Consider the following 25,305-nt stretch of genomic DNA (forward strand, 5'->3'; position numbering starts at 1 on the left):
TGTGCTCAACAGATGCTTCAGTTTTCCAAGGATCCTCAGTATGTGAAATTTTTAATCAAGCACCCACTTGACGAGATGCATTCTTGATGGCGTACCGCCATCCGTTCACCTCTAAAGTCAACCTTGAAGAAGACAATTGCATGAGCAACACCAACACAGAGGGTGAGCTCAACGGATAAATTCGATGAAGCAGTAGAACGACGAGTAAGCAGACTCATGAAGACCAAGAGGCAGCCGTGGAAACAGAATCGAGCAGCAGACTATCGTGGCTACTTGGGTTAGAAATCTGCTTTTGAGAATGCCTGAAAGACAAAGAAACGTGTGCGATTCAAGGATGTTTCCAGTTCATCCTCATCCTCTTCTGACAGTTCAGAGAGTTCTTCCTCTGATTCTAGTGAGGGGGATAGAAAGAGAAGGAAGAGGAGAAAGACACAGAGACATAGCAAAGGCAAGGAAGAGTAGATCCCATAGAAGATCTCGGAAGTACTTTGACGGATCGGATGATGATTCTTCCTCCTCAGAAAGTTCAGATTCTGATGAGCCGATGTTTTCAACAAAGAGGAAGTTCATATACGGAGCCAATGTCACATGCACATCTAACCCTATGTGTACGTGGACAAGGTACTTCATGACAAGGGTTCAGTTCAGTTCAGTTCAGTCAGTCTAGCTTAGGAAGTGTTCTGTGATGAGTGCGCGGCGGTGTGTGCAAGTGAAAGAGCACGCGAGGAAGTGCAGTGTGTTGCAGAGAGGGGAGGCGAAGGCCAGCCGGAGAGGAAACGCTAGCAGAAGAGAGAGGACTCACGTTTTTGGGGAAAACTCAATAAGTGAGTTTTGGGTTTTCCCACTTTTATTATAAGTGACCTTTAAAAAATGTGTCCAGGTTCATATTGAACCTGGACAAAGTATAAAAATGTACAAAAAGGGGTTATTTAGGCCTTTAACCCAACAACCTCCCACTTAAAGGCATAAATGGCGCCTTTAAGCTACATGACTCCCACCATCTCTATGCATAGATGATGTTGTGCTTTGGGTAAGCACTTAGTGAGAGCATCGGCTGGATTTTGTGATGTATGGACCTTAACCAATGTAATAAGGCCATCCTCAAGCACTTCTCGTATGAAGTGATACTGCACATTAATATGCTTTGTGCGTGCATGAAACATGGCGTTCTTTGCTAGACATATAGCACTCTGGCTATCACAACCAAGCATAGGTGCCTTGGCAGGCAAGCAAAACTCACTGCATAGGCGTGCTAACCAAATAGCTTCTTTAGAAGCCTCAGTGGCTGAAATATATTCAGCCTCTGTAGTAGACAATGCAACAATCTTTTGCAATCTAGAACACCATGAAACAGCACCTCCGGCAAGAGTAAATACATAGCCGCTTGTGGATTTCCGTGTATCCACATCACCAGCCATGTCAGAGTCACAAAATCCCTTCAACTCCATTGGTCCTTTACCATAGCAGAGGCATTTGTTTTTAGTCCCTTTCAAGTACCTCATAATGGACTTCACTGCATCCCAATGCAACCTGCCTGGATTAGCCATAAACCGGCTCACAACTCCCACTGCATGGGCTATGTCAGGCCTAGTAGCAACCATAGTATACATAAGTGAACCACAAGCTGAAGCATAAGGCACACTTTGCATGTCATTGGCTTCTTCCTTTGACTTAGGACAATCATCCTTGGAGATTTTAACATATGGCTGTAATGGCACACCAAGAGGCTTTGCTTCAGCCATGTTAAATATGTCCAGCACCTTTTCAATGTACTTTTCTTGTGACAAATACAATAGGCGCTTGTCTCTTTGCCGTGTAACACGCACTCCAAGTATATGTGCAGCTGCCCCAAGGTCTTTCATTGAAAACGCAGATTTCAGCTACCCTTTAAGAGCATCTACAATGCTTCTTTTCTTTGCAGCTATCAACATATCGTCTACATAGAGCACAAGAATGATCGGGCTGCCATCCTCATCACGTTTGGTATACAAACAATGGTCTGCACGGCTTCTTTTGTAACCATGTTTAAGCATGAAGCGATCAAACTTCTTGTACCACTGTCTACATGATTGTTTCAGCCCATACAAGCTTCTATTGAGCATACATACCAAATATTCCTTGCCAGGGATGACAAAACCCTTGGGTTGCTTCATGTAAAGCTCTTCTTCCACATCACCATGCATGAAAGCGGTATGTACATCCATTTGGTCCATTTCCAAATCAAGAGCAGCCACTATGGCAAACAGTACACACGCAAAGTGGTCATCTTCACAACAGGAGAGAACACCTCTTGAAAGTCTATGCCCTTGGTTTGAACATATCCCTTTGCCACAAGCCTTGCCTTATACTTGGGTTTTGCATCAACAGTTTTGATTTTATACACCCATTTGTTAGGAATAGCCTTCCTTCCTTTGGGCAATTCAACCAAATCCCAAGTATGATTAGCATGCAAAGCTTTAATCTCTTCCTGCATAGCAAGCTCCCATTTGTCGCTGTGCTCACATGTCTTTGCCTCTTTATACGTAAGAGGCTCTCCCTCATCTGTCAACATAATGTAATGCAAAGAGGGGTCATATCAACTCACAGGCCGTCTTTGATGAGTAGACCGCCTCACCCAATGATCCACATTATCCGGCAATGGGTTTACATCAGGTGGCATGACAAAATCATCAACAATGGGCTGCTGTACATCATTTTCAGCACCATTTTCAGCATTGTTTCTTGGCTGCAAATGCCCTTCAGGAGCCTCAATTTGCTGTCCAACATCATCTGGCTCAAACACCACTGGATCGTCTACATTTTCAGCCATTTGTGGTGCATCCTGAGGGTAAAAAATAGGCTTAACAGGTGGCTGGTCATACTGAAATTTCACCCTTTTATGGTCATGCTTTGAGGCACAATTGTTTTGAAGCAGCCTTGCCTCATTAAAAACAACATCCCGGCTGCGTACAACCCTTTTGAGCTGAGGTAACCAAATCCTGTAACCCATTTCGCCTTCTTCACCATATCCCATGAAGAGGCCTTTAGTGGACTTCGCATCTAGTTTCCTCCTCAACTCAGGTCTAACATGCACAAAAGCTTCGCAACCAAAAATGCGTAAGTGATCATATGAAGCAGGCTTGCCAGACCAAACCCCTCTTCAGGATGTCACCTTTCAAAGACATGTGAGGGGATCGATTGCATATATGCACTGCAGTTTTCAAAGCTTCTCCCCGAAATCCATGAGAGAGAGTAGCTGTGGATAGCATGCATCTCACCCTCTCACAAAGTGTCCTATTGAATCTTTCAGCCACACCATTAGAAGAGGGGCTGCATGGGACAGTAAGCTCCCTCTTAATGCCCAAATTTTTACAAAACTTGTTAAATTCAGCACTTGTGTACTCCCCCCCATTGTCTGTACGCAAGCATTTTAGCTTTCTACCTATTTGGGTGGTCACAAATGCATGAAATCTCTTAAACGCAACAAAGGCTTCATCCTTAGACTTAAGCAAATAAATCCAAATTTTCCTAGAATGATCATCAACAAAGGAGACAAAATAACATGCTCCACCCATAGACTTAGTAGGCATGCTACATACATCGGAATGTACAAGATCAAGCTCACAAGATTTACGAGAGACACCAGAGTAATAAGAACGCTTTACTTGCTTGCCATATTGACATTCATTACAAAAGTCAAGCTTTGTGCCTTTAGCATCAAGCTTGTTCAAAGTACAAAGCTTAGAAAGGCCCTTTTGGCTCATATGGCCAAGCCTCTTGTGCCACAACTCCGTGTGAGAGTTAATTTCAGCCAATGCAGTAAACTTGCCCAACACGGCCTTTCCATGCATGCAGTAAAGTGTCCCTTTCTTTGTGCCCTTTACAATCAGCCTTGAGCCTTTAGTCATTTTCCATGACCCTCTCTCAAACAAGATGCTGTAACCATGCATATCCATTTGACCAACAGAAAGCAGACTCTTCTTGATTCCCGGCACATATCGAACATCATGCAAGACAAGCTCATTTGTGTCATCTATGGAGAGATGCACAGTGCCAATACCCTCAATGGAACATGCATGATTGTTTCCAAGCCTCAAGGTATACATGGCCACGCTTGCCCACATCAAAAGTAGAGAAACACTCCTTGATAGGAGTCACATGAAATGAAGCATCGGAATCAACAATCCAAGTTTGGGACAATGCATCATTGACAGTCAACAAAGCATCAATAAGATCACTCATGGTGATCTGCATGTCCTGTGAATGAACATTTAGAGAGGCATCAAAGTCATAAGCATCATTATCTGACAAAGTGGCACACAAGATGTAGAGGACACAAGATGTCCTCTACATCTGACAGCTCCTCAATCACGACACTAGAAGCCACATTGGCCTTCTCTTTGTCCTTTGAGCTATCTTGTGCATCTGCCTTGACTTCCTTCTTCTCTTTCTCTTTGTCTCCACCATTCTTTTTCGTTTCTAACTCAGCTTTATAGTACCTGCAATCGGATTTCTTGTGACCTTTCCTGCCGCATTGATAGCAAGTCACATCACCCTTGCCTTTGCTTGCATTTCTCCTTTCTTTATTTTTTACTCTTACTCCTTTGTGCATAAGCATTCTTCTTTTTTGTCCTACCTCTAACCATGTTGGCAGAGCTGCCTCCCTCTCCACTTGCTTTCCTCCTGATTTTTTCATTCAAGATAGAACCCCTAACACCATCAAAGGTCAAATTGGGGTTATTGGACAACGAAACCACCAAAGTTTCCCATGACTCAGGTAAGGTCATAAGCAAGAAGATAGCTTTCAACTTATCATCAAAAGGGGGCAAGCCAGAATCCTGTAACTGCGACAAAGTACCTGCGAATAATTACAAGTGCTCTGCCGCGCTCTTGGACTCATCTAGTTGCATGCCAACAAGTTTTCGCATCAAGTGCACCTGGTTGACAGGCGGCGTATTTTCATACATTCCCTTCAACTTCTCCCACACATCAAAAGCAGTCGTTAGACCTTTCACATCAATGAAGGTCTCATCGGTCATGGCCATTTTAATGTATGTAACGGCCTTCCTGTTCATGCTAACCCATGCTTCATCCGTCATATTCTGTGGCTTCACCTGTTCAAGTGCTCCTTCGCAATCCTTAAGAAATAGGATTCATTGAATCTTGTCTTTCCAAAGATCAAAACCTGTACCATCGAACCTCCTAATCTCGAAGAGGTTCTTCACATCCAAAGAAGATGAGGCCATAGTTGCACGAAATAAGAGGGATAATACGCTGAATTTTTTGGGCAAAATGCGCAAAAATCGGAGTATAGCCTCACAGAGATGTGCACTACAGCTCCAAATGGTCACAGGAGCAATTTGGGGCAAAATAGGTCGATTTGGGCACAAAATTCAATTTCTGAAATTTATGTGTAGGAAATTTCAGCGAGCGAATTTGTGCTCGAAAACAACAAATTTAGTTGTTTTAGCCTCAAAAGATATACATAAGGCTGATACACAGCCTTTAGAAGCATGTAAGCGCAAAAGCCCCAATTTGTAGCATCAAAATTGCATGAAATTGAGCCACAAATGGTCATACATCGACAAAATTTGTCAAATGTGCGTAGATTGCATCAATTTGCACTTTCCCCAATGTAATCGCACCATAAAAACACTTGCAAAAACCTGCGCAAATCTGAAATTTGCTTAAAACACTTGTTTTAGGGCTTGTTTTTCGGCAATTTCAGTGTTTTCGGGTAGCGGGGACTTAGCAAAAGTATTCCCACACCTTAATACATCATTTGCAAAACCTGTATTTTGTTGTTATAACTTGTAATTTCTTGTTTTTGACCTAATTTCAGCCTGTTTTGGGTCAATTTGGGTTGCCGGGAGCTCTCTAGTGTTCGGGGACGAGTCCTTTGGCGACGAAATTGCAAAATCTCGCGTGAAAGTTGACCTTCTTGGCTGAAATTCAGCGTTTGCAGGTTTGGAGCAAACCCTAATCGAGGCTCTGATACCAGTTGATGAGCGCGCGGCGGTGTGTGCAAGTGAAAGAGCACGCGAGGAAGTGCAGTGTGTGTGCAGAGAGGGGAGGCGAAGGCCAGTAGGAGAGGAAGCGCTAGCAGAAGAGAGAGGGCTCACGTTTTTGGGAAAAACTCAATAAGTGAGTTTTGGGTTTTCCCACTTTTATTATAAGTGACCTTTAAAAAATGTGTCCAGGTTCATATTGAACCCGGACAAAGTATAAAAATGTACAAAAAGGGGTTATTTAGGCCTTTAAGAAGGTAGACGCATGACTATAGAAGGGATTCTTGAAGAAGATAGACGCATGACTGTAGAAGAAGTTGAAGCATTGAAGGAGCCACAGATGACTGTGTCGCTTTCGGCGCGGTCCAAAGAAGCAACTGTTGCAGACCTTTATGAAGTTCAAGTATCGCACGACCCACGCATTAGAGTGGGCCGGCGAAGAGTTCTTCACAGGATTCTAGACCCGGTTAGCGATCTCCCTCGATGCCATACAGTTCGGTACTAGTACCTCACTTTAAAAAGGAGGGGATGTCACGTGCACATCTAACCCTATGTGTACGTGGACAAGCTACTTCATGACAAGGGTTCAATTCAGTTCAGTCAGTCCGGCTTAGAAATTGTTCTGGCACTTTTGTGAGTCTGTTCCAGACCGTGCATGTCCAGGCACTTAGCATAGATGCATATCCTCTGGTTGCACACAACATGATCATCAACATTACCATCAGATTATATCAGGAGCATTTTTACAGTGCATAGACCTTTTTTCCCTATTTTAGCTAATTTTCACTTATTATTTTTAAGTGACTTTTGTTGGGAACTGGGTAGGGCAATTTGACAAGGAAGTATATAAGAAACCCTAGCGCTAGCACTTTCTTGCAGAAGAGGTAGTAGGGACCAGACATCCAACATGCACCGTCTCAGCAAGACCCCCCCCCGACATGTGAACCTAGCGTTGGTCTACCTAAAGAGATACGGGATTATTGTGTGCTGTAGAAGTCCGAGTTCATGCAACGATTAATGGGACATGCCAACCAAGAGTTTGCAATGCTTGGGCATATAAACTTGTAACAATTTGGACTGGACAAGAATCAAACAAAGGTAACAGAAGGAAGGAAAAGCAACAAAGAAGAAACCTTCAAGCCCTCGATTGTTAGTGGAGCAGCGCGTCGAATACTTCAAGGAGGGTAAATGTTACGGTTGTGTGGAACAAGGGCATGTACTTACCAAGTGCCCCAACAAAGCGCCTAAAGTATAGTCAGAGGACAAGCTAGAGGTTCCAGAGCAGCAGAGGAGCGAGCAAAGAAAGGAAAGACAAACAGAGGAGTGGTAGCAGATTTTGTGGGGACAGATTTTGAAGAGATGGACGAAAGTACAGAGCTCTGCAGAGCATGGGTAAACTACGAGATCAAGAAGCCCTCATCTTCTTCAATGGAGGAGCCAAGGCCAACTTCATCTCGATTGAATTGGCGGCTCGACTTGCAATTACGTCAGAGGAATGGGAACACCAATGGAGGCAGTTCTAGCGGCACCAAGACGGGATGTTGCCATTACACTTGTCATAGGCGAACTTCGGTTGCATTGTCAGGGGTATTTAGGGCACATTGTGTAAGGTGCAACGGAAATGAATGTTGAACTTTGCTCAAGATGAGTGCTCCAAACTGTGCTCAAGGGTTCCTTTTACTTACGGAAGTGAGAGCCTTCTGTTCCTTTAGTGAGAGAGTGCAGTGATCACAAACAAAGTGAATGGACACTGTGCGTGAAGGTGCATGAGACTTAGAGATAGAGAGAAGAGAATACGACACTGGAGATGTTGTCAAACCCTTCTCCAAGGGCCCCACTCTCGATGGCGAGAGTGGTCTACTATTGATTGCACAATCTGGTACAAGATGCTGATGCAAATCTAATGACTATGTCGAGACCGACGGTGGTGACGACGAGGATGAGGCTATCTGCTACTGTGATTTGATGTGCAACAAAGCTGTCTTTCGTGCTTGGAGTTTGCTGGATCTACTGCTCTACTGTCTGTTGAATTGGCTGATGCAAAACGCTGAAATGCTGCTCTTCTATTTGCTTGAAAAACGCAGATTTGTGGGCTGGGTTCTCTGTGCAAAAACGCTACTGAAGGCTGCTGTAAAACGCCAGGCTGAGGTTGGGAAAAACGCTAGATTTGGCTGGCTGTTGCTGCTACAAAACGCTATTTGGAGGGGTTGAAATGCTGGTGCAGAATCGCCTATGCAAGGGCTGAATGTCACAATGCTTTGATACCACTGTCACAAGGCGCGCACCACGTGCCAATAGAAAAGAATAGACTGAACAACTTTAAGCACTTCAAATAACAACTGAACTGAAATAGAGAGAGACGACATGCGACACGGAGTGGCGGAATTCCACTCCAGAGAGTATTGGCCCCAAACCTTGGCGCCCCTTTCGGTATTTCTTTATATTGCATCAACACAGTACAAGCCGGTACTCCAGACTCTGCACCTTCGCCAAGAAGCATGCCAGAGAATGAGCCCTAGCCTCATATTTAAAGGCCCTTGGCCTGAAAAGCAGTTACAGTAAAAAGCCTTTAAAACTCAAAAGCTTCTGGTCCAAAAGCAAAGCCAAAAATTGCCAGCGTAAATCAAGGAAATCCGTACAGCCTGCCATGTCATCAGCCAGTGCAAAACGCGGAAATCTGCCCTTAGGGTTAGGGTTAGGATTTCTGCAGTTTTAGGGTTTCTGGCAGCAGAATTAGGGTTTGTAGGTTTTAGGGTTAGGGTTTCCAGAATTAGGGTTTCTGGCAGAAATTAGGGTTTGTAGGTTTTAGGGTTAGGGTTTCTAGAATTAGGGTTTTAGTAGTTAGAGTTTCTGGCAAAAATTAGGATTAGGGTTTTTGCTCTCGGGCAACCACGTCATCACTTTGTGACACTTCTTCTGTTACTTGTTCTTCTTAGGGTTTAGGCCCCTCGGCCGGTAGCTCTGTTCTTCAGTAGGTCGACACGTCAGCAGTTTGTTACATCTCCCCTTCTTGAAAGAGAGTAATCGTCCTCGATGACAACATATCTGCAAAACATTTCAAGTTAGCTCAAAAATCTCTGAGGGACATTTCGAGGGACAATCAGTTTGCTCTTTTTATTAAGGAGTTAGCTTCTCCTTTCTGCTCTTTTGATCAAGGAGTTAGCTTCTCCTTTCGGTTGTTTTGATCAAGGAGTTAGCTTCTCCTTTCCTCCATATCAGAACTCTTGATATTCTGGCGTAGTAAAATTAGCCATCACACCCAGACCGTACTGATCTTCCACGGGTGTCTTGATGCACTAAAATTACATACCCAGGCTATCTCATCCAATTAGGAATATTCAGTAGTTGGCACATCACAATGTAACACAAATGCTCACATACGCATGTTACAAGACATAGAAACATAAAGTCGCCGATGAATGCTCCCCTTGCAAATAACCATCCAGGTCCGGGCCATGAGCTGTTCAACGACTCCCTCATCACTCCTCCCGCAAATAACCTAAAAAGGTTTGGGCCATGAGATATAGAGGTCTTTTACAACCAAACGCCCCCCAGACCGCAGCCTGTGTCGTTTGGAGGTGCTGAGAGTAACCACTCCGGCATAACCATCCAAGTCCGGGCCATGAGTAATAACAACAATACTTCCCCCGTAAATAACCACAAGGGTCCGGGCCATGAGTAAAAACAACACTTTTCAATCATTCAATACTCCCCCCGCAAATAACCACAAGGGTCCGGGCCATGAGTAAAAACAACACTTTTCAATCATTCAATACTCCCCCCGCAAATAACCACAAGGGTCCGGGCCATGAGTATGAACAAGCATTCTCAAACATCATTTCTCACTTCTCCACCCGAGAGTAAAATCACCAATCATTGAAATCAGTATCAAACCAGAGTCAAACAATTCAAATCGGCACCAAAACAGGTTGAAAATAGATAGCATCCATTTCAAACAAATTCCAAAAAGGATCACCAAACAAGTTCTCAAACAGATTTGAAACTTAAAAAAAGCAATCTCGACATCAATCGAGCTCAAAAAGTCGACCGACTTTCCATCCTGGAACCTGCACCAAAAATTAGGGTTAGGTTCATTTCGTAAGGTCGTAGCCGAGCACAGCATGGTCCATCAGCTCTTGGACAGATAGTGTTTCGTTGGTAGCGATGGTAGTCCCAAGATAGCAATCGCACTGGATCTCCAAGGTCATCTGCTCGTGAAGAGACATCTACTGAAAGATGTCGAGAAATTTCAAGTTATAATTTGCTAGGGTTTCCATGGCTAGCATTTCATGATACCCCACTCTGCCAGAAGTTGCACTCTGAAGGAAGATGTCAGAAACCATATAACTTCGGGCAAAAATTTTCTTGAAAGCTTGCCAAGTACTTGGAGTATGCTGCTTGGTAGCTGTAGACATCAACATCTGCATGGCACTGCTTCTGAAAAAAAAACAATGACTTGAAACAAATTTGGATTCTTCTCTTGCAAGTGATCTTAATTGGCTTATGCCCTGTAAGACACTGTGGTGAAGACGGGAGCGCGCCCGGTGCGCGATGAAGTAAGGATGGGAGTGGCTAATAAGTCCGGGTTGGGGGATCTTCCGGGTTGGAGGGCGAAGATCTCTCAAATATAGTTCCATCAATAGCTCTATCTGCTCTTTTGTAGGACCGGTATGCTTTTAGAAAAGCACACGCCTGATGCTCTGATACCACTATCACAAGGCGCGCACCACGTGCCAATAGAAAAGAATTGACTGAACAACTTTAAGCACTTCAAATAACAACTGAATTGAAATAGAGAGAGACGAGACGCGGCACGGAGTCGCGGAATTCCACCCCATAGAGTATTGACCCCAAACCTTGGCGCCCCTTTGGGTATTTCTTTATATTGCATCAACACAATACAAGCCAATACTCCAGACTCTGCACCTTCGCCAAGAAGCATGCCAGAGAATGAGCCCTAGCCTCATATTTGAAGACCCTTGGCTTGAAAAGCAGTTACAGTAAAAAGCCTTTAAAACTCAAAAGCTTCTGGTCCAAAAGCAAAGCCAAAAGCTGCAATCATAAATCAAGGAAATCCGTACAGCCTGCCACGTCATCAGCCAGCGCAAAACGCGGAAATCTGCCGTTAGGGTTAGGGTTACGGTTTCTGCAGTTTTAGGGTTTTTGGCAGCAGAATTAGGGTTTGCAGGTTTTAGAGTTAGGGTTTCCAGAATTACGGTTTCTGGCAGAAATTAGGGTTTGCAGGTTTTAGGGTTAGGGTTTTCAGAATTAGGGTTTCAGTAGTTAGAGTTTCAGGCAGAAATTAGGGTTAGGGTTTTTGCTCTCGGGCAACCACGTCATCACTTTGTGACACTTCTTCTATTACTTATTCTTCTTAGGGTTTAGGCCCCTCGGCCGGTAGCTCCGTTCTTCAGTAGGTCGACACGTCAGCAGTTTGTTACACTGAAAAGTGCTGAGTGCTGAGTCTGTTGTTGGCGGAAATCCCTTGCTGAAAACACCAAGGATCAAGGCTGAAAACGCTGAAGTGACCTTGTAGAAAAACACAAGGCTGATGGGTTCTTGTTCTTGCTTGAGAGGGTGCCTATTGAGCAATGCTCCTGCTGCCTCCTTTGCCAGAAAGTGCTAGCGTTGGTTTGCTTATATACTATCTTAGCAAAATTGCCCTACCTAGTTCCCAACAAAAGTCACTTAATAAATAAGTGAAAAATGTCAAAAATAGGGAAAATAGGTTTAATGCATTGGAAAATTCCCCTGATGGATTCTGATGGTAATGCTGATGATCATGCTGTGTACAATCGGAGGATATGCATCTAATCTAAGTGACTGGTCATGCACGGTCTGCGAACAGACTCACAAAAGTGCCATATCACTTCCTATTCTAGATTGACTTGACTGAACTGAACCCTGGCCATGCTGTAGCTTGTCCACGGACACATAGGGTTGGATGTGTCACGTGACACTCCCTCCTTTTCAAAATGAGGTACTGGTACCAAATTGTATGGCGTCGAGGGAGATCGCCAACAATATCCGGAATCCTCGAAAGGACTCTTCGTCGGCCCACTCTGAGGTGTGGGTCGTGCGATACTTGAACTTCATAAAAGTCTGCAACGCTTGCTTCTTTGGGCCGCGTTGAAAGTGACACAAAATCATCTGTGGCTCCTTCGATGCTTCAACTTTGTCTATGGACGTAGGTCCATCTTCTTCAAGAATCTCCAAGGCTGAAAATTCCTAAAACCACTTCTAACACAAAAACATGAACATACCTATTCCATGTAAAGTGACTGGAAAAAATCTCGTCTTCCTCAAAGACTGTGCATGCAATGTAGATGAACAAATAGATGGAATGTCAAACCATTCACCACACATACGCAAACAATGAGGTCGAAACTTGTCTTTCTGATCCAAATCAATCAACTGTGGCAATTCACAACGGAAATGCCCATGCTTGGTGCTCATACTTTCTTGTGCTCTTTCTACAACTGTGTCGTGCCAAGGAAGAGACATGGAATGTGACTTCCTTGAATGCAAACATTTCATCTTTTCATTAGAAATCCACATACATCCGTGCTCATCCATGAGTGAAACGTGCTCAATGTACAATATGTCATGCCTAGGAAAAGGGATCACATAAAGATGCTGACTAAAATACAGGAAACTATCACGAATGAAACACTCGTATAATGCGTGCTGATTAATCATGCGAACACATAATACTTCCTATGAGGGTTCTTTGGACCTAGGCTCGAGAGCCAAGATCGGTTCTTCGTGGTTGATCGAATCTTCCTGTGGGGTTTTTGTGGACCTCGACTCGAGAGCCAAGATCGAGTCTTCGTGATCGATCGAATCTGCAACGAGGTTACCCTGCACTAGACAAAGTATCAACTAAACCATTATCCTTTAGAACAATCACGTCATTTTCATGCATCATGCAAATCAACATGCTTGTCATTGTCATTCAAATCATCATGCTTATCATTATCATTCAAGTCATCATGCTTATCCTCATGCGAATCCTGTGTGTCATGCTTGGGAGAAGAAGAGACTAAGAGAGTCTCCTTTTCCCGAATCTCTTCAATCTTCGCTTGCACATTAGAAATGAGAGAGGAAGAATGAACAACGTTCTTGCGATCCAATTTTGTTTTTCTTTCTGCGTACGTGCGATCAAATTCTTTGGCCTCCAAGCGTAATTGCTCGCGCTCACGCTCCATGGTTGCCATTCTTGCTTCGTGCCACGTTGTCATCATGTCCATCATCTTTTTCCACCAAGCCTCCATAGGATCTGGTGCAATCCTTGGCGTAGATGGGGAAGGGGGAGGGTTAGAAAAACCTCTTGGTGGGGAAAATTCTTCTTCGCCTCTCTCATGCTCATCACCTCCAAGCGAAGTATCCATTCCGCTTCGAGTGATGACCATCCACTGAAGTCGAGGGTTCTTGTGGGTTCGTGTTGTCTTGGGTTCTTAAGGTCACGAGGAACTTGGGTTCTTGGGGTTCTTGAGTTCTTGAGGTTCTTGCGGGTCTTGAGGTTCTTCTTTCGCTTGCCATCTGTGTTGGCGGCCTTGCGCTCACACCAAGGTTGCTTTTTCCCACCTCACGTTGATTGGCCGGCCGCTAAGTGCGTGGTCCGCTCTCAATGAGTGAAAAGAGGCACAAGGGGAGGTTGGACAAGCCCTTCTTTCTTGGGTTTCCTGTCACTCTTCAAAAACACGATTAGGAATCAACACGCCCAAGAGGACTTAGGTTATGTGCGACCGCAACAAGCAAAAAAAATAAAATTATGTGGTTCTTTCCTTGAGTGATACAGAACACCGCCAAAGCTGTGATACCAATGTAAGGTGCAGCGGAAATGAATGTTGAACTTTGCTCAAGATGAGTGCTCCGAACTGTGGTCAAGGGTTCCTTTTACTTATAGAAGGGAGAGCCTTCCGTTCCTTTAGTGAGAGAAAAACAAAGTGAATGGACATTGTGCATGAAGGTGCATGAGACTTAGAGATAGAGAGAGAGAAGAGAATACGACACCGAAGATGTTGTCAAACCCTCCTCCAAGGGCCCCACTCTCGATGGCGAGAGTGGTCTACTATTGATTGCACAATCTGGTACAAGATGCTGATGCAAATCTAATGGCTATGTCGAGACCGACGGTGGTGACGACAAGGACGAGGCTATCTGCTACTGTGACTTGATGTGCAACAACGCTGTCTTTCGTGCTTGGAGTTTACTGGATCTACTGCTCTACTGTCTGCTGAATTAGCTGATGCAAAACGCTGAAATGCTGTTCTTCTATTTGCTGGAAAAACGCAGATTTATGGGCTGGGTTCTTTGTGCAAAAACGCTGCTGTAAAACGCCAGGCTGAGGCTGGGAAAAACGCTAGATTTGGCTGGCTGTTGCTGCTACAAAACGCTATCTGCAGGGGCTGAAATGCTGGTGCAGAATCACCTATGCAAGGGGCTGAAAAGCGCTGAGTGCTGAGTCTTTTGCTGGCGGAAATCCCTTGCTGAAAACACCGAGGATCAGGGCTGAAAACGCTGAAGTGGCCTTGTGGAAAAACGCCAGGCTGATGGATTCTTGTTCTTGCTTGAGAGGGTGTCTGTTGAGCAATGCTCCTGCTGCCTCCTTTGCTAGAAAGTGCTAGCTTTGGTTTGCTTATATATTCTCTTAGCAAAATTGCCCTACCTAGTTCCCAACAAAAGTCACTTAATAAATAAGTGAAAAATGTCAAAAATAAGGAAAATAGGTTTAATGCACTGGGAAAATTCCCCTGATGGATTTTGATGGTAATGCTGATGATCATGCTGTGTGCAACCGGAGGATATGCATCTAATCTAAGTGACTGGTCATGCACGGTCTGCGAACATACTCACAAAAGTGCCGGATCACTTCCTATCCTAGACTGACTTGACTGAACTGAACCCTGGTCATGCTGTAGCTTGTCCACGGACACATAGGGTTGGATGTGTCACGTGACACATTGAATATTACATCATGCCTTTGGAGGGGTGTGACGTCCTTTTGGGAATCCCCTGGTTTCACAAGACCAATGCTGTGGTCGACTATAGGGCAAGGAAAGCAACTTTGAAGAATGAGGAGGGTAGAGATATAATTCTTGATGTAAAATTAAAGGGCGAGTCCGTTTCACTTGTATCGTCTTTGGCCATTTCCAAAGTAATGAAATCCAGTCTGTTTATTTACTTGATGTACTTACATGAGTTAGATGACAAGAAAACACCAAATTTGTCCAACCTTGAGAAGGGATTGACAAGACTTTTTGCAAGCTCAAGTTGATTGTTTCTCCGAAAGCTTACTAGGATAGTTACCTCGTTAGCGTCCTAAAGATGACACCATTGATTTGATTCCCAATAGTACGCCACCGAATCGGCCACCTTACCGAGTTAGCAGAGCCCAAAATGAGGAATATGAATCAAGTGAAGGAGTTTGTAGAGAAGGGTCTCACTTCCAAGACTCAGAGTGGGCATGATGGCATTTGGACAATCATTGACAGATTTAGCAAATAGGCTCATTTTGTTTCGGTAAAGAAGACAATTAAACCATATCATTTGGCTAAACTGTTTGTCTCGTAGATTTTTGACTACATGGTATGCTTTTGCAGATTTAGGAGAAGATCAATGATGTATCCTTTAAACTGAACCTACTTGATACTTTGGAAGATTCAGAATGCGTTTTATGTGAGTCTATTCAGACCTTTCGAAGGTGAAGTGCTAGTCGATAGGGAGCAAGAGGAGCAGCCCGAAGTGGAAGAGATAGAGGAGATTCTCATTCTAGAATAAGTCCTGGCTCACAAGGAAAGGAAAGTGGAACGTAAGCTGACACGTCGGTATTTAGTCAAGTTCAGGAACTACCCGGCTTTGGATGCAAAATGGATGGAGGAGGAGGACCTAACAAATACTCCTCAAATTTTAGAGCTTTAACTTGAAGCTTTTGGTCTAGCATTGACTATTCCAAGAGTTAGCGATGAATCAACAAGTTGAATTTGGTGCGGTGAGGTAGAAGATTTGAAGCTAAAAACACACTCAAAAAGAACAAAACTCCAGCCATGAAAGATTCACATTGACTGTCTTTGTAGTAGGCTACAGTGTCACTTTCACAAGACACACAGTTAGTACAATTGGTCTAGGCTGGTTCACGCTGGACGGACTCTCTGGGCCGGGCAGTGACATGTGGCAACAGAGATACGGATTGGTCTAGTGGACATCGTGGCCAGGTCACCACCATTCAGTTTGGAGATAGATTAGATGGCTGACATTTATGAGCCGTTGGTGGCTCTTTATGGTGGTATATGTGAGTAGTAGCTGTTGGGTCCGGATCATCATCTTGGAGATATATGGTCCAACATCGTCGTCTAGAGTAGCGAGTCTATACACAGAACACTGCTTCACCATCCCTGCACATCTGAGCCTCGATACCCCATTGTACCTGTGAGTCCTGGGCTGGAGCTGAGTGTGGTGCCACGCCAGAGTCTGTATCAGTTCTTTGAGATAGTCGAGTTATATGTTGTGGTCTGCTGTTGTGTCTGTGTGAGCTCAATTGTTGTCTATTTTTTCCTTGTTTTCAGTCTGTTTTGAGCGAGATTGTCACGCACATTACATTGAGGAGCACCCATTGTAGAGAGCACGGCCCATTATCCGCGCTACAGGTGCTCTCATTTTGGCGATCACGGTGGGACCTCAACTGAAGTCTCACTCTCTGTTGAGAATACAAATAGTGAAGCTAGTGGTTTTTACCTAGCTTCGCCTACCTTGCCTTGCACTGTGTGATCTGCTGGTCTGGTCTCCTCTCGCCCTGGTCCAACTGGTCTAGTCCTCTCTCGCCCTGGTCCAACCAACCCTCGTCCCTAGACTAGTCCTTTTTCGACCCTCGTCTAGTCCTCCTCGACCCTAGTCAAGTCCTCCTCGTCCCTGGTCCAGCCTGGGTCTAGTCACTTGCCTGGTCTAGTAGAGTCTAGATCTGTCTCCAGCCAGTTAAAGGTTTTCTTGCCCAAAGCTTGGTTGGATTGGTGGTCATTGCATGACACATACAAGGCGGTCAGTCGAGCGTCAAAGCGCACTACTGAGTCCTCTGAAGTACTACAACAGAAGACGACCCTTGGTACCTAGTAGAAGTCCATTCACTTCATCACCCATACCTCAACATACGACATCACCCATTCCTCCATCCTATTCCACATCTTCCAGATCATCTTCCCCAGTAAAGCTCTCTTCTATTCTCTTACAGCAGGCTATTGAGCAACGGGCCATGGAGGCGTTGGCTAGTGTTTTGGCCAAGGTAAACATCAAGTTTCCTACCTTCAAAGGACTCTCTTCAGAAGATGCTGACGACCATGCAAGGAGGTTTGTATCTCTCTGTAGGGGTCGTGGTCTTAATAGAGAAGATGCTTATTTGGTACTCTTTCCATCTACCTTGGATGGCTCAACAGACAAATGTTACAGCCAGTTTGCAGAGAACCATTTTGCAACTTGGGCAGCCTTAAGGCAACAATTCTGTGCAGCATTCAAGCCAGGTGACTACCAAGAGAAGGTTTTGGATGAGTTAGCCAACATGGTGCTCCAGCCAGATGAGGCTTTTGCAGAACTTATGACTAAAACCAAGTCTCTGGTTGCCAAGCTTCCCCAACAACCCAGTGAATTTATGGTTAAGAAGTGGGTGGAGAAGGCGCTTCTTAAAACTTCTCAACAAAAACTCCGAGAGAGTCTCCGACCCGACGCCACTCTGGAGGAGTTCATCGTAGCTGCTAATAGGATAGAGGGGGCTAGGAAGCTGTTCAATGACTCCCCTCACATAGAGACCCCCTCTGTGTTTTCGGAAAGTCTTGCTGATCCATTGACTTCTTTACGTAGAGAACTTGAAGCCTTAAAACTACAACGCGCTCTTCAAGAGGAGAAATCAATCTCTCTTCGACAGGAGAAACCACCACATCTTGAGGCTTTGGATCAAATCAAGAAAGAGCTAGAAGAGCTTTGGTCTCAACAGGAGGCTAAGGCTATGGTATGGTGCAGCTCGTGTTGCTCTCCAAGACATCCTCCACAGGACTGTCCCCTTCGGGTTTACTGCCACTTCTGTGAAAAATTTGGACATGAGGACAAGGATTGTTACTACCTCAAGGGATTGCGACAAATACAACAAAGTCTTGGTCCTACTCTTCAACAAGGGCCAACACCTGCATCCAACATAGTTTCTCCCTGTGGCCATCCACACCGTATGCCACCTTTGTTGACAGCCCCTCCTATGCAAGGTATGCAAAGTACTTTTCCGTCTCAGAGCTTTTATCATACCCATGCTCCCTCATCACCTCAAAACTTCTATGGCTCCACCTCCAACTTCATGCACCAGGAGCAAGGACCACCTCGCCCTTCGACTCGCCCATTGAATCGGCCCATTTTGTGCTACAGATGCGGGGAATATGGTCATTACCAAAGCAAATGCCCTCTGCCGGAAGGGTCCCCTCCCTGCCGTCATTGCCCCGAAATGAAGGATCACTACAGTAAGGATTGCCCTGAAATTCGTGCATCCACGGCTTCGCATCCAAGTCAAAGCCAGAATGAGTTTGCCTTTCCCAAGCTCAATTTGATAGCAATTAGCACCGTTTCTCAGCCGCCCCCTTCTACCCACGTGGTTACCCCTCAAAATAAGCCGCCGCAGTTGGTAGAGGAGCCATCGGGCGTCCTCATCCGGGCCCAAAGAGCCGCTCTCGGTCTTAGCATTCTAGCAAAGTCAACTCCCCCACACATTCTCACACCAGTGGATACCCTGCCTTTAGCTGTTAACAAGCCATCCCCCAGTGCTATGAAGGAATCGAAATCTTTGCTCTCCGATATTGATGAAGCTTTCTTGGAAGCAGTTTCAGATCTACAGAAGATCAAGGTACCAGAGAAACCACTGGTAGAATAAGAAAAGCTTACAACAAAGACAGTCTTGAAGAACACTTTCCAACAAGTGTCCCTCTATGACATGTTGCGGCTAGATGCGAGTTTCAGAAGTGACACCCTTGCAGTTATTCAGTCACTTTACCCTGGAGCAGGTCCTAGTAGCGGGCACCTCCCAGTGCGACCGTCAGAGTCCTATATGATATCCAATCCCGCTGCTACACTCACTGATTATAGAAGCCCTCGCCTGACAGTGTCCGTTTTTGGGTCGGCAATTCTCGGGAGTGATAGTGGATGGTGGATTTGGCATCAACTTGATGCCCGAGTTCACTATGTTAGCTCTAGGTCTACAGCCTACTCGCGCTGCTCCCTTCACAATGGACAAGACTTTACTTCAAACTTGGATTTTGTTGTGGTTCGTCTTCCCGAGGTTGAGGGCGGATTTCCCTTGCTCATTGGAAGACCATGGTTGCGACACACTAAAGCACTTCATGATTGGGGAAACGATGCAATGTGGATACATACTTCTGGCTCCTCGATGCAACCCATTCTCTTAGAAGGAGGTATGGATCCTGTGGTGCAGCAAGTTTCTTTGTCAATGGAAACCAACCCTGAACAAGAACAACCTACTACACCTGAAGGTCAGACGAAGATCTGCTGGAGTGGTTGGAAGCTACCAAATCTATGCCGTGTTATGGAGTCTCTATTTACTCCTTGCCTCTAGGTACACTCTCTTCCAATGTTTCCACAGTAACTAAACCTAATGAGCCACCTGAGACAGTTCAAAGTTTGAAGGTCATAGAAGCTGCTCCTTATACGCCCTTGGTGGAAGCCTTTGGATTAGGTGAGCCTATGAAGAATCATAGAAGCGGAAAGAAATCCCCTCTACAGGAGTTCACCAACCTTCATCATCAACCCCATCTGCTTCTCCAACCAGAACAAAGCTCTCCTCTGTGTCTAGCGAACTCCCTTCACGAAGCTTCCTTAAGACGGGATACAACAAAAACAATATTGTTTTCAAGCTTGATGATGTCCCTGATCATCATATTTATCTGCTGGAGTGCCATCTTCCCTCACTACCCCTTGCCCACTCACCCTCTCCCTCTACCTACCCCTTGCCCCCCTTCTCTCTCCCTTGCCCCATACCTAACCCTCGTTCCCCCTCTCTCCCTCGCCCCCCCCCTACCCACCCCTCACCCTTCCCCACCCCTCCCCACCTCTCCCAACTCGCCCCTACCCATCCTCACACACACTCGCCCCTACCCACCCCCTCTCTTGCCCTCGCCCCTACCCACCCCCTACTCGCCCCTACCCTTTTCCCCCTCGCCCCTACCGACCCCCTACCTAGCCCTCGCCCCTATCCACCCCCTACCTACCCCTCCTCCCCCTACCTAGGCCTTGCCCCCTACCTAACCCCTACCTACCCCTCTCCCTCAGTGTTGTGAAGAAAGTGTTGCAAGGTTATCTGCAAGCATGGACCAGGTCATTTTCCTCTCACTATGGTTATGGAGGATAAAGATGCGCTGGAATCAAACTGAGCTTATCTCTTTGCTGTAGAGCCTCATTCTCCATTGCCAAATGCAATCATACATACTGGGTTCCTGCCTATTTAAAGGCTTAAGGCGATTCCAAGCAGTGCAATGTTTTTAACTCCACTTTTGAGGTATGTAAGGTCATGGGCCTAGCACCTGAAGCTGCTTCAGGAAAGATGTACGGATGCAGTACCTAGTGGTTTTCCTTCACAATTTTTTCAATATTCCTCGCACCGAGACGGTGAGCGGTCTTGTGGTGGGCAACCTGTAGCAGGCTACAGTGTCACTTTCACAGGACACACAGTTAGTACAATTGGTCTAGGCTGGTTCACGTTGGACGGACTCTCTGGGCTGGGCAGTGACACGTGGCAGCAGAGATACGGACTGGTCTAGTGGACATCGTGGCCAGGTCACCACCATTCAGTTTGGAGATAGATTAGATGGCTGGCATTTATGAGCCGTTGTTGGCTCTTTATGGTGGTACATGTGAGTAGTAGCTGTTGGGTCAGGATCATCATCTTGGAGATATATGGTCTAGCGTCGTCGTCTAGAGTAGCGAGTCTATACACACAACACTGCTTCACCATCCCTGCACATCTGAGCCTCGACACCCCATTGTACCTGTGAGTCCTGGGCTGGAGCTGAGTGTGCTGCCACGCCAGAGTCTGTATCAGTTCTTTGAGATCGTCGAGTCATATGTTGTGGTTTGTTGTTGTGTCCCTGTGAGCTCAGTTGTTGTCTATTTGTTCCTTGTTTTCAGTGAGATTGTCACGCACATTGCACTGAGGAGCACCCACTGTAGAGAGCACGACACACTATCCGAGCTACAGGCTTTTGAGCTAGTTTTTGGCCTTTGTCTGTTTTGTAGGCGTAATCGCGGACGATTACGCCTTCTTTCAAGAGGGGGGTACGTCACAACTCGTTGATGTGGCATGGCCCATGGAGAACATACCTTGGAAAGCCAATGAAAGCCCTAAAACTACAAACATGCTGACGTGGATAAATGGTACGAACAACAACCCAAAAAACGCGAAACCCCAGGCTGATGTGGTAAGCTGTACGGCAGGCCCCAAATAACGCGGAGCATGCTGCCATGGCATTGTATGGATTTCCATGGATTGCTTTTGGTGTCAGCTTTTTGGGCGAGTAGCTTTTGGGGATGTAGAGCTCTTTTCAAGGCCAAGGGGCCTTTAAATATGTAAAATGGGCTCTTACTCTGGCATTCCAAGTTGGTGGAAGCACAAAAGAGCTGGACATTGTACTTGATGTGAAGCAATAAAGAAAGAAATACCGGAAGGGGCGCCCAACTTTGGGGCCAATGCATCTGGAAGCGGAACTTTTGCCGCTTTGTGTGGACTCTCTTCTTCTTCTTCCTCTCTCTCTCTCTCTCTATTCAAGTTCAATTGTTGCAGTTTGTTTGTGTGTTGCTATTGATTTCTCGCTTGGATGTCCAAGCCTGTTACAGGATGGAGCTAGCTAGTCTTTTTCATATCATGGTTGTACTCCCTTGCGCATACAGTTTCACACCCATTAGAGTAGAGCTCTATCCCTCTCACCCATACACATGTACACACCCCTCACGTACACCTCATGTAGTCTATTTTACTTTGTAGCATGTTTATTTTTAGCACTTTTGTCCTTCTTTCTGGATACCCATAGGGCACACGCATGTACGTTGTTTTGTCTCTTTGGCCTCTAGAAGACGTTAATAAAGCTTTTTGTGTTTCTTTCTTTCTTTCTCTCTCGCATGTGTTCCTCCATTGCATGCATGACTTTGACATGGTATGGGCATGTTCTCCCGAAATGCTGGGTTGATTTTGTGTCGTGAGACATAGTTGAAAAGTTGAAGTGAATTTAATATTGCATCTAAGCATTTGTAGTAGAAGGTTCACAAAGCAAACAGCAATGAAAAACCCAGAAGATAATTGTACAAAACTGTGAACAATCTGTATGAGGCCTTTTTGTGAGTTTATTACTTATTGATATTAACTTGATGTTTATTACTTATTGATATTAACTTGATGTTTTCTGGTCTGTTCAGATATGGCGCGTTGATCTTGGGATTCTTTTTCAGCTCCTCCAGACTTACAAAGCATGGAGCTGAAGTCAAGAAGGAATTGGAAGGGGTTGACTACAAACATGGGGGACAACGCAACTGGTATACATTGTTTTTTTGTTTCTGGATGAGATGAATGCATGGCCATCAAAAGTCCTAGGTTTTCAAGCTGGAGGTGTGAATTAGAATGAAATGAATGCATGGCTATCAAAAGTTTAAGTTGGAGGTGTTGATTGTAAGACGCTCTCTTGCCAACGATAATGTCTTGCTGACCGTGACAACTCGTTTACGTATGTTGTCGAATTGTTTGTTTTTGAGCCAAGTAGGTAAAAGAACTACACACTTGTAATTTGATGGAAATTGTAAGACGGTTGGATTGCAGCACTGGGTGTAGATGCATGTACAATTTGAACACTGCCTGCAAAGGGAAATGTAAAATTGGCAAAGCGATTTTTATGGGTGTTGGGCAGGGCTAGCAGTAAACAATTAGCTCCATGCCCTTGCACTTCGTTTTGATTTTTACAAATTTTCGCTATGTATTTCAGCAAGCACATTTTTTAATGCATCTCTTATCATCGTTGTCTTGCTAAAGTCAGGTTGCAGGTTCTAGTCAATAGCTCCATAGCTACTGTTTTGTCTGTGTTGACAGCCTACTACACGAATTGGGAAGACAAGTGCCTAGATTCAATGAGCTTTCCATTGATAACTGGATTTCTTGGAGGAATTTTGGGACACTATGCCTGCTGCAATGGGGATACATGGTCTTCAGAGATTGGAATATTAAGTAAAAGTCAGCCACGCTTGATCACTACCATGCGGGTATGTTGTCTTTTGGAGGATTTGAAATATTGCATGGAAGGCTACTTGTATCAGTTTGTACAGGCTAGTGGTTTAGAGAACAAAATGAAGTGATTTATCTTATGGCTTGTTTAAGAGCTTAATTTAGAAATGGGAATTTTTGGTGACGTAATCAGACACTCTTGTGGCATACAGAGCATTAGTAAGTTTGAAGACCCTGAATACCTTCTTACTTTTTTTTTTTGTTTAGAAACAAATAAGATAATTTAATTTAATTTCTTTATCCTATTTTTTTCTTGTGTGCCTTGCTTTTGTGTTTTTGTGAGCTCTTTTAGCCTCGTGTATTTCGTAAGTTTGGACTTTTTTGACCTTATGAAAGGATACTTTCTTGCTATTTCTTTGTTTGAGGGCATCCAAGTGGTACACTAGCAAAGCTTGCCAGAAAACGGGCATCTGTGCCTAGTTTTCTGGTCATAAAAATTCGCATTCTATTTTGTAATGTCTTAAGTGGATGTTCACAAAGTGCATTGTGAAAGAACATTTATGTATTCAATCAATGACTGAATCTTTAGCATCAATGCTAATCTATACATGATAAGTATGGCACTCACTCTTCTGGTTGAAGTGTTGAGGCATCCATCATCTCCAAGTCTGACCTTAAAAGTGGAACGCTCTACAGAGGACTCTTCTATAACTGTTTGTGCTTGATGCTTTTTAATTTGGATCGGAGGGGGTTGGGCAGTCTGCTTCAGGAAGAAAGTCTAAAATCCTTCTTAAGTGATTCTTTTTCCAATCCTGATTAACTTGTAAATTGTTTTTACCATTCAAATTGTTGCATTCATTATATTGCAGGTAGTGCAACGTGGTGTGAATGGGGCGGTCACTCTGTTGGGTCTCCTTGCAGCAACCGCTGGTGGAGCTGTCATAGGTCTCATCTTTGTCCTCGTCGGGCTTATGACTGCCAAATGCGAAGGCCCATTAGCATATAAGCAATGGTTGGCCCTCCCATTAGGAGCCTTTGCTGGCCTTTTTGGAAGTGTGTGTGACTCTCTCTTGGGTGCAACTGTGCAGTACAGTGGTTTTTGTGTAGTGAGGAAGAAGGTTGGTGGAAGTCCTGTTAAGATGCAAGGATTGAGCTTCTGTTCTGGGAGGTAATGAGGGTATGCCATGTGTTTTCTTAACAGGTGGTTGAAAAGCCTGGGCCTACAGTGAAGCGGATAACTGGACAAGACATCCTTGACAATAATGGAGTTAACTTTTATTCTGTGCTGATTACCACCATAGCTACTGCTGCGATTAGCCTATACATCTTTTGAGGCAAGTGCTATTTCGTTGGATTCTTCCTCTTTAAGAGTGTAGTGCTGAGATGTTTGTCTTCTGAGCAGGTTCTTTTATCTGCTGACTACATTTAGAAGGGTAAACCACATAGCGAGCGCTTGGGAAGCCACATACTTGTTTTTTAAAACAAGTGCTTACAAACCAGTAGTATTGGGCAGGAGCAACCAAACTTAAACAATACCATATGTTGCCATGATTCTTGCAAAGAGTCAGCCATGCTCGGCATTTCATGGAAGATCGAGTTCCATCTTCCATTTTAGAGCTACTATAACAGTCACTGCAAAGCTGTTTGGAAAGTAATGGTAATATAATTGGTGGCATTATTTATAGCTGCTTGCTGAATATGTTTAGGTCACATACCTATGATGATTGCTCTCATTGTTCGTGCCTTGTGGTCGATTACACATCTGGTCATGCCCTTATGCACAACCTTCCCTTGTTGAAAGCCAATTTACCCATACATCTCTCATTTTTCAAGAAATGATGAAGATATGAAGTTGTAGGGTTCACTTGGCTTGTGTATGTACATGTGCGCGTTGTGGCTCATGTGCATTGAGAGAGAGAGAGAGAGAGAGAGAGAGAGAGAGAGAGAGAGAGAGAGAGAGGGTACAATTGATGATGACATCTCATCATCATCATAAAAGGTACAAATATGAATTCATCATCCTAACTAAACCTCTTAACTGTATTGAAATGGAAAAACTCCTCATGATCGTAA

At 44.7% G+C, this 25,305-nt stretch overlaps 1 protein-coding gene across 3 annotated transcripts in view; it reads left to right on the forward strand.

The window, feature by feature from the left end:
• The window catches only part of LOC147460396 (integral membrane protein (Protein of unknown function DUF92, transmembrane)), a 62,040-nt gene that overhangs the window by 36,287 nt on the left and 448 nt on the right, over positions 1-25,305 (forward strand). The window contains exons 2-6 of one of the 3 annotated variants that reach the window (XR_015187980.1): positions 22,437-22,553; positions 23,048-23,270; positions 24,102-24,350; positions 24,434-24,566; positions 24,635-24,889. Coding sequence is in view for 2 of the 3 variants with exons in the window: in XM_086511478.1 (XP_086367604.1) it covers positions 22,437-22,553; positions 23,048-23,270; positions 24,102-24,350; positions 24,434-24,565 (721 nt within the window). In the remaining variant the exon portion in view is untranslated. Of the gene's footprint in view, positions 1-22,436; positions 22,554-23,047; positions 23,271-24,101; positions 24,351-24,433; positions 24,567-24,634; positions 24,915-25,305 lie in introns of those variants that run through there. The other 2 variants (XM_086511478.1, XM_086511479.1) reach the window with 2 other exon arrangements.

Source organism: Adiantum capillus-veneris, chromosome 4, assembly GCF_014529385.1.
Source record: "Adiantum capillus-veneris isolate H3 chromosome 4, ASM1452938v2, whole genome shotgun sequence".
NCBI lineage: Eukaryota > Viridiplantae > Streptophyta > Polypodiopsida > Polypodiales > Pteridaceae > Adiantum > Adiantum capillus-veneris.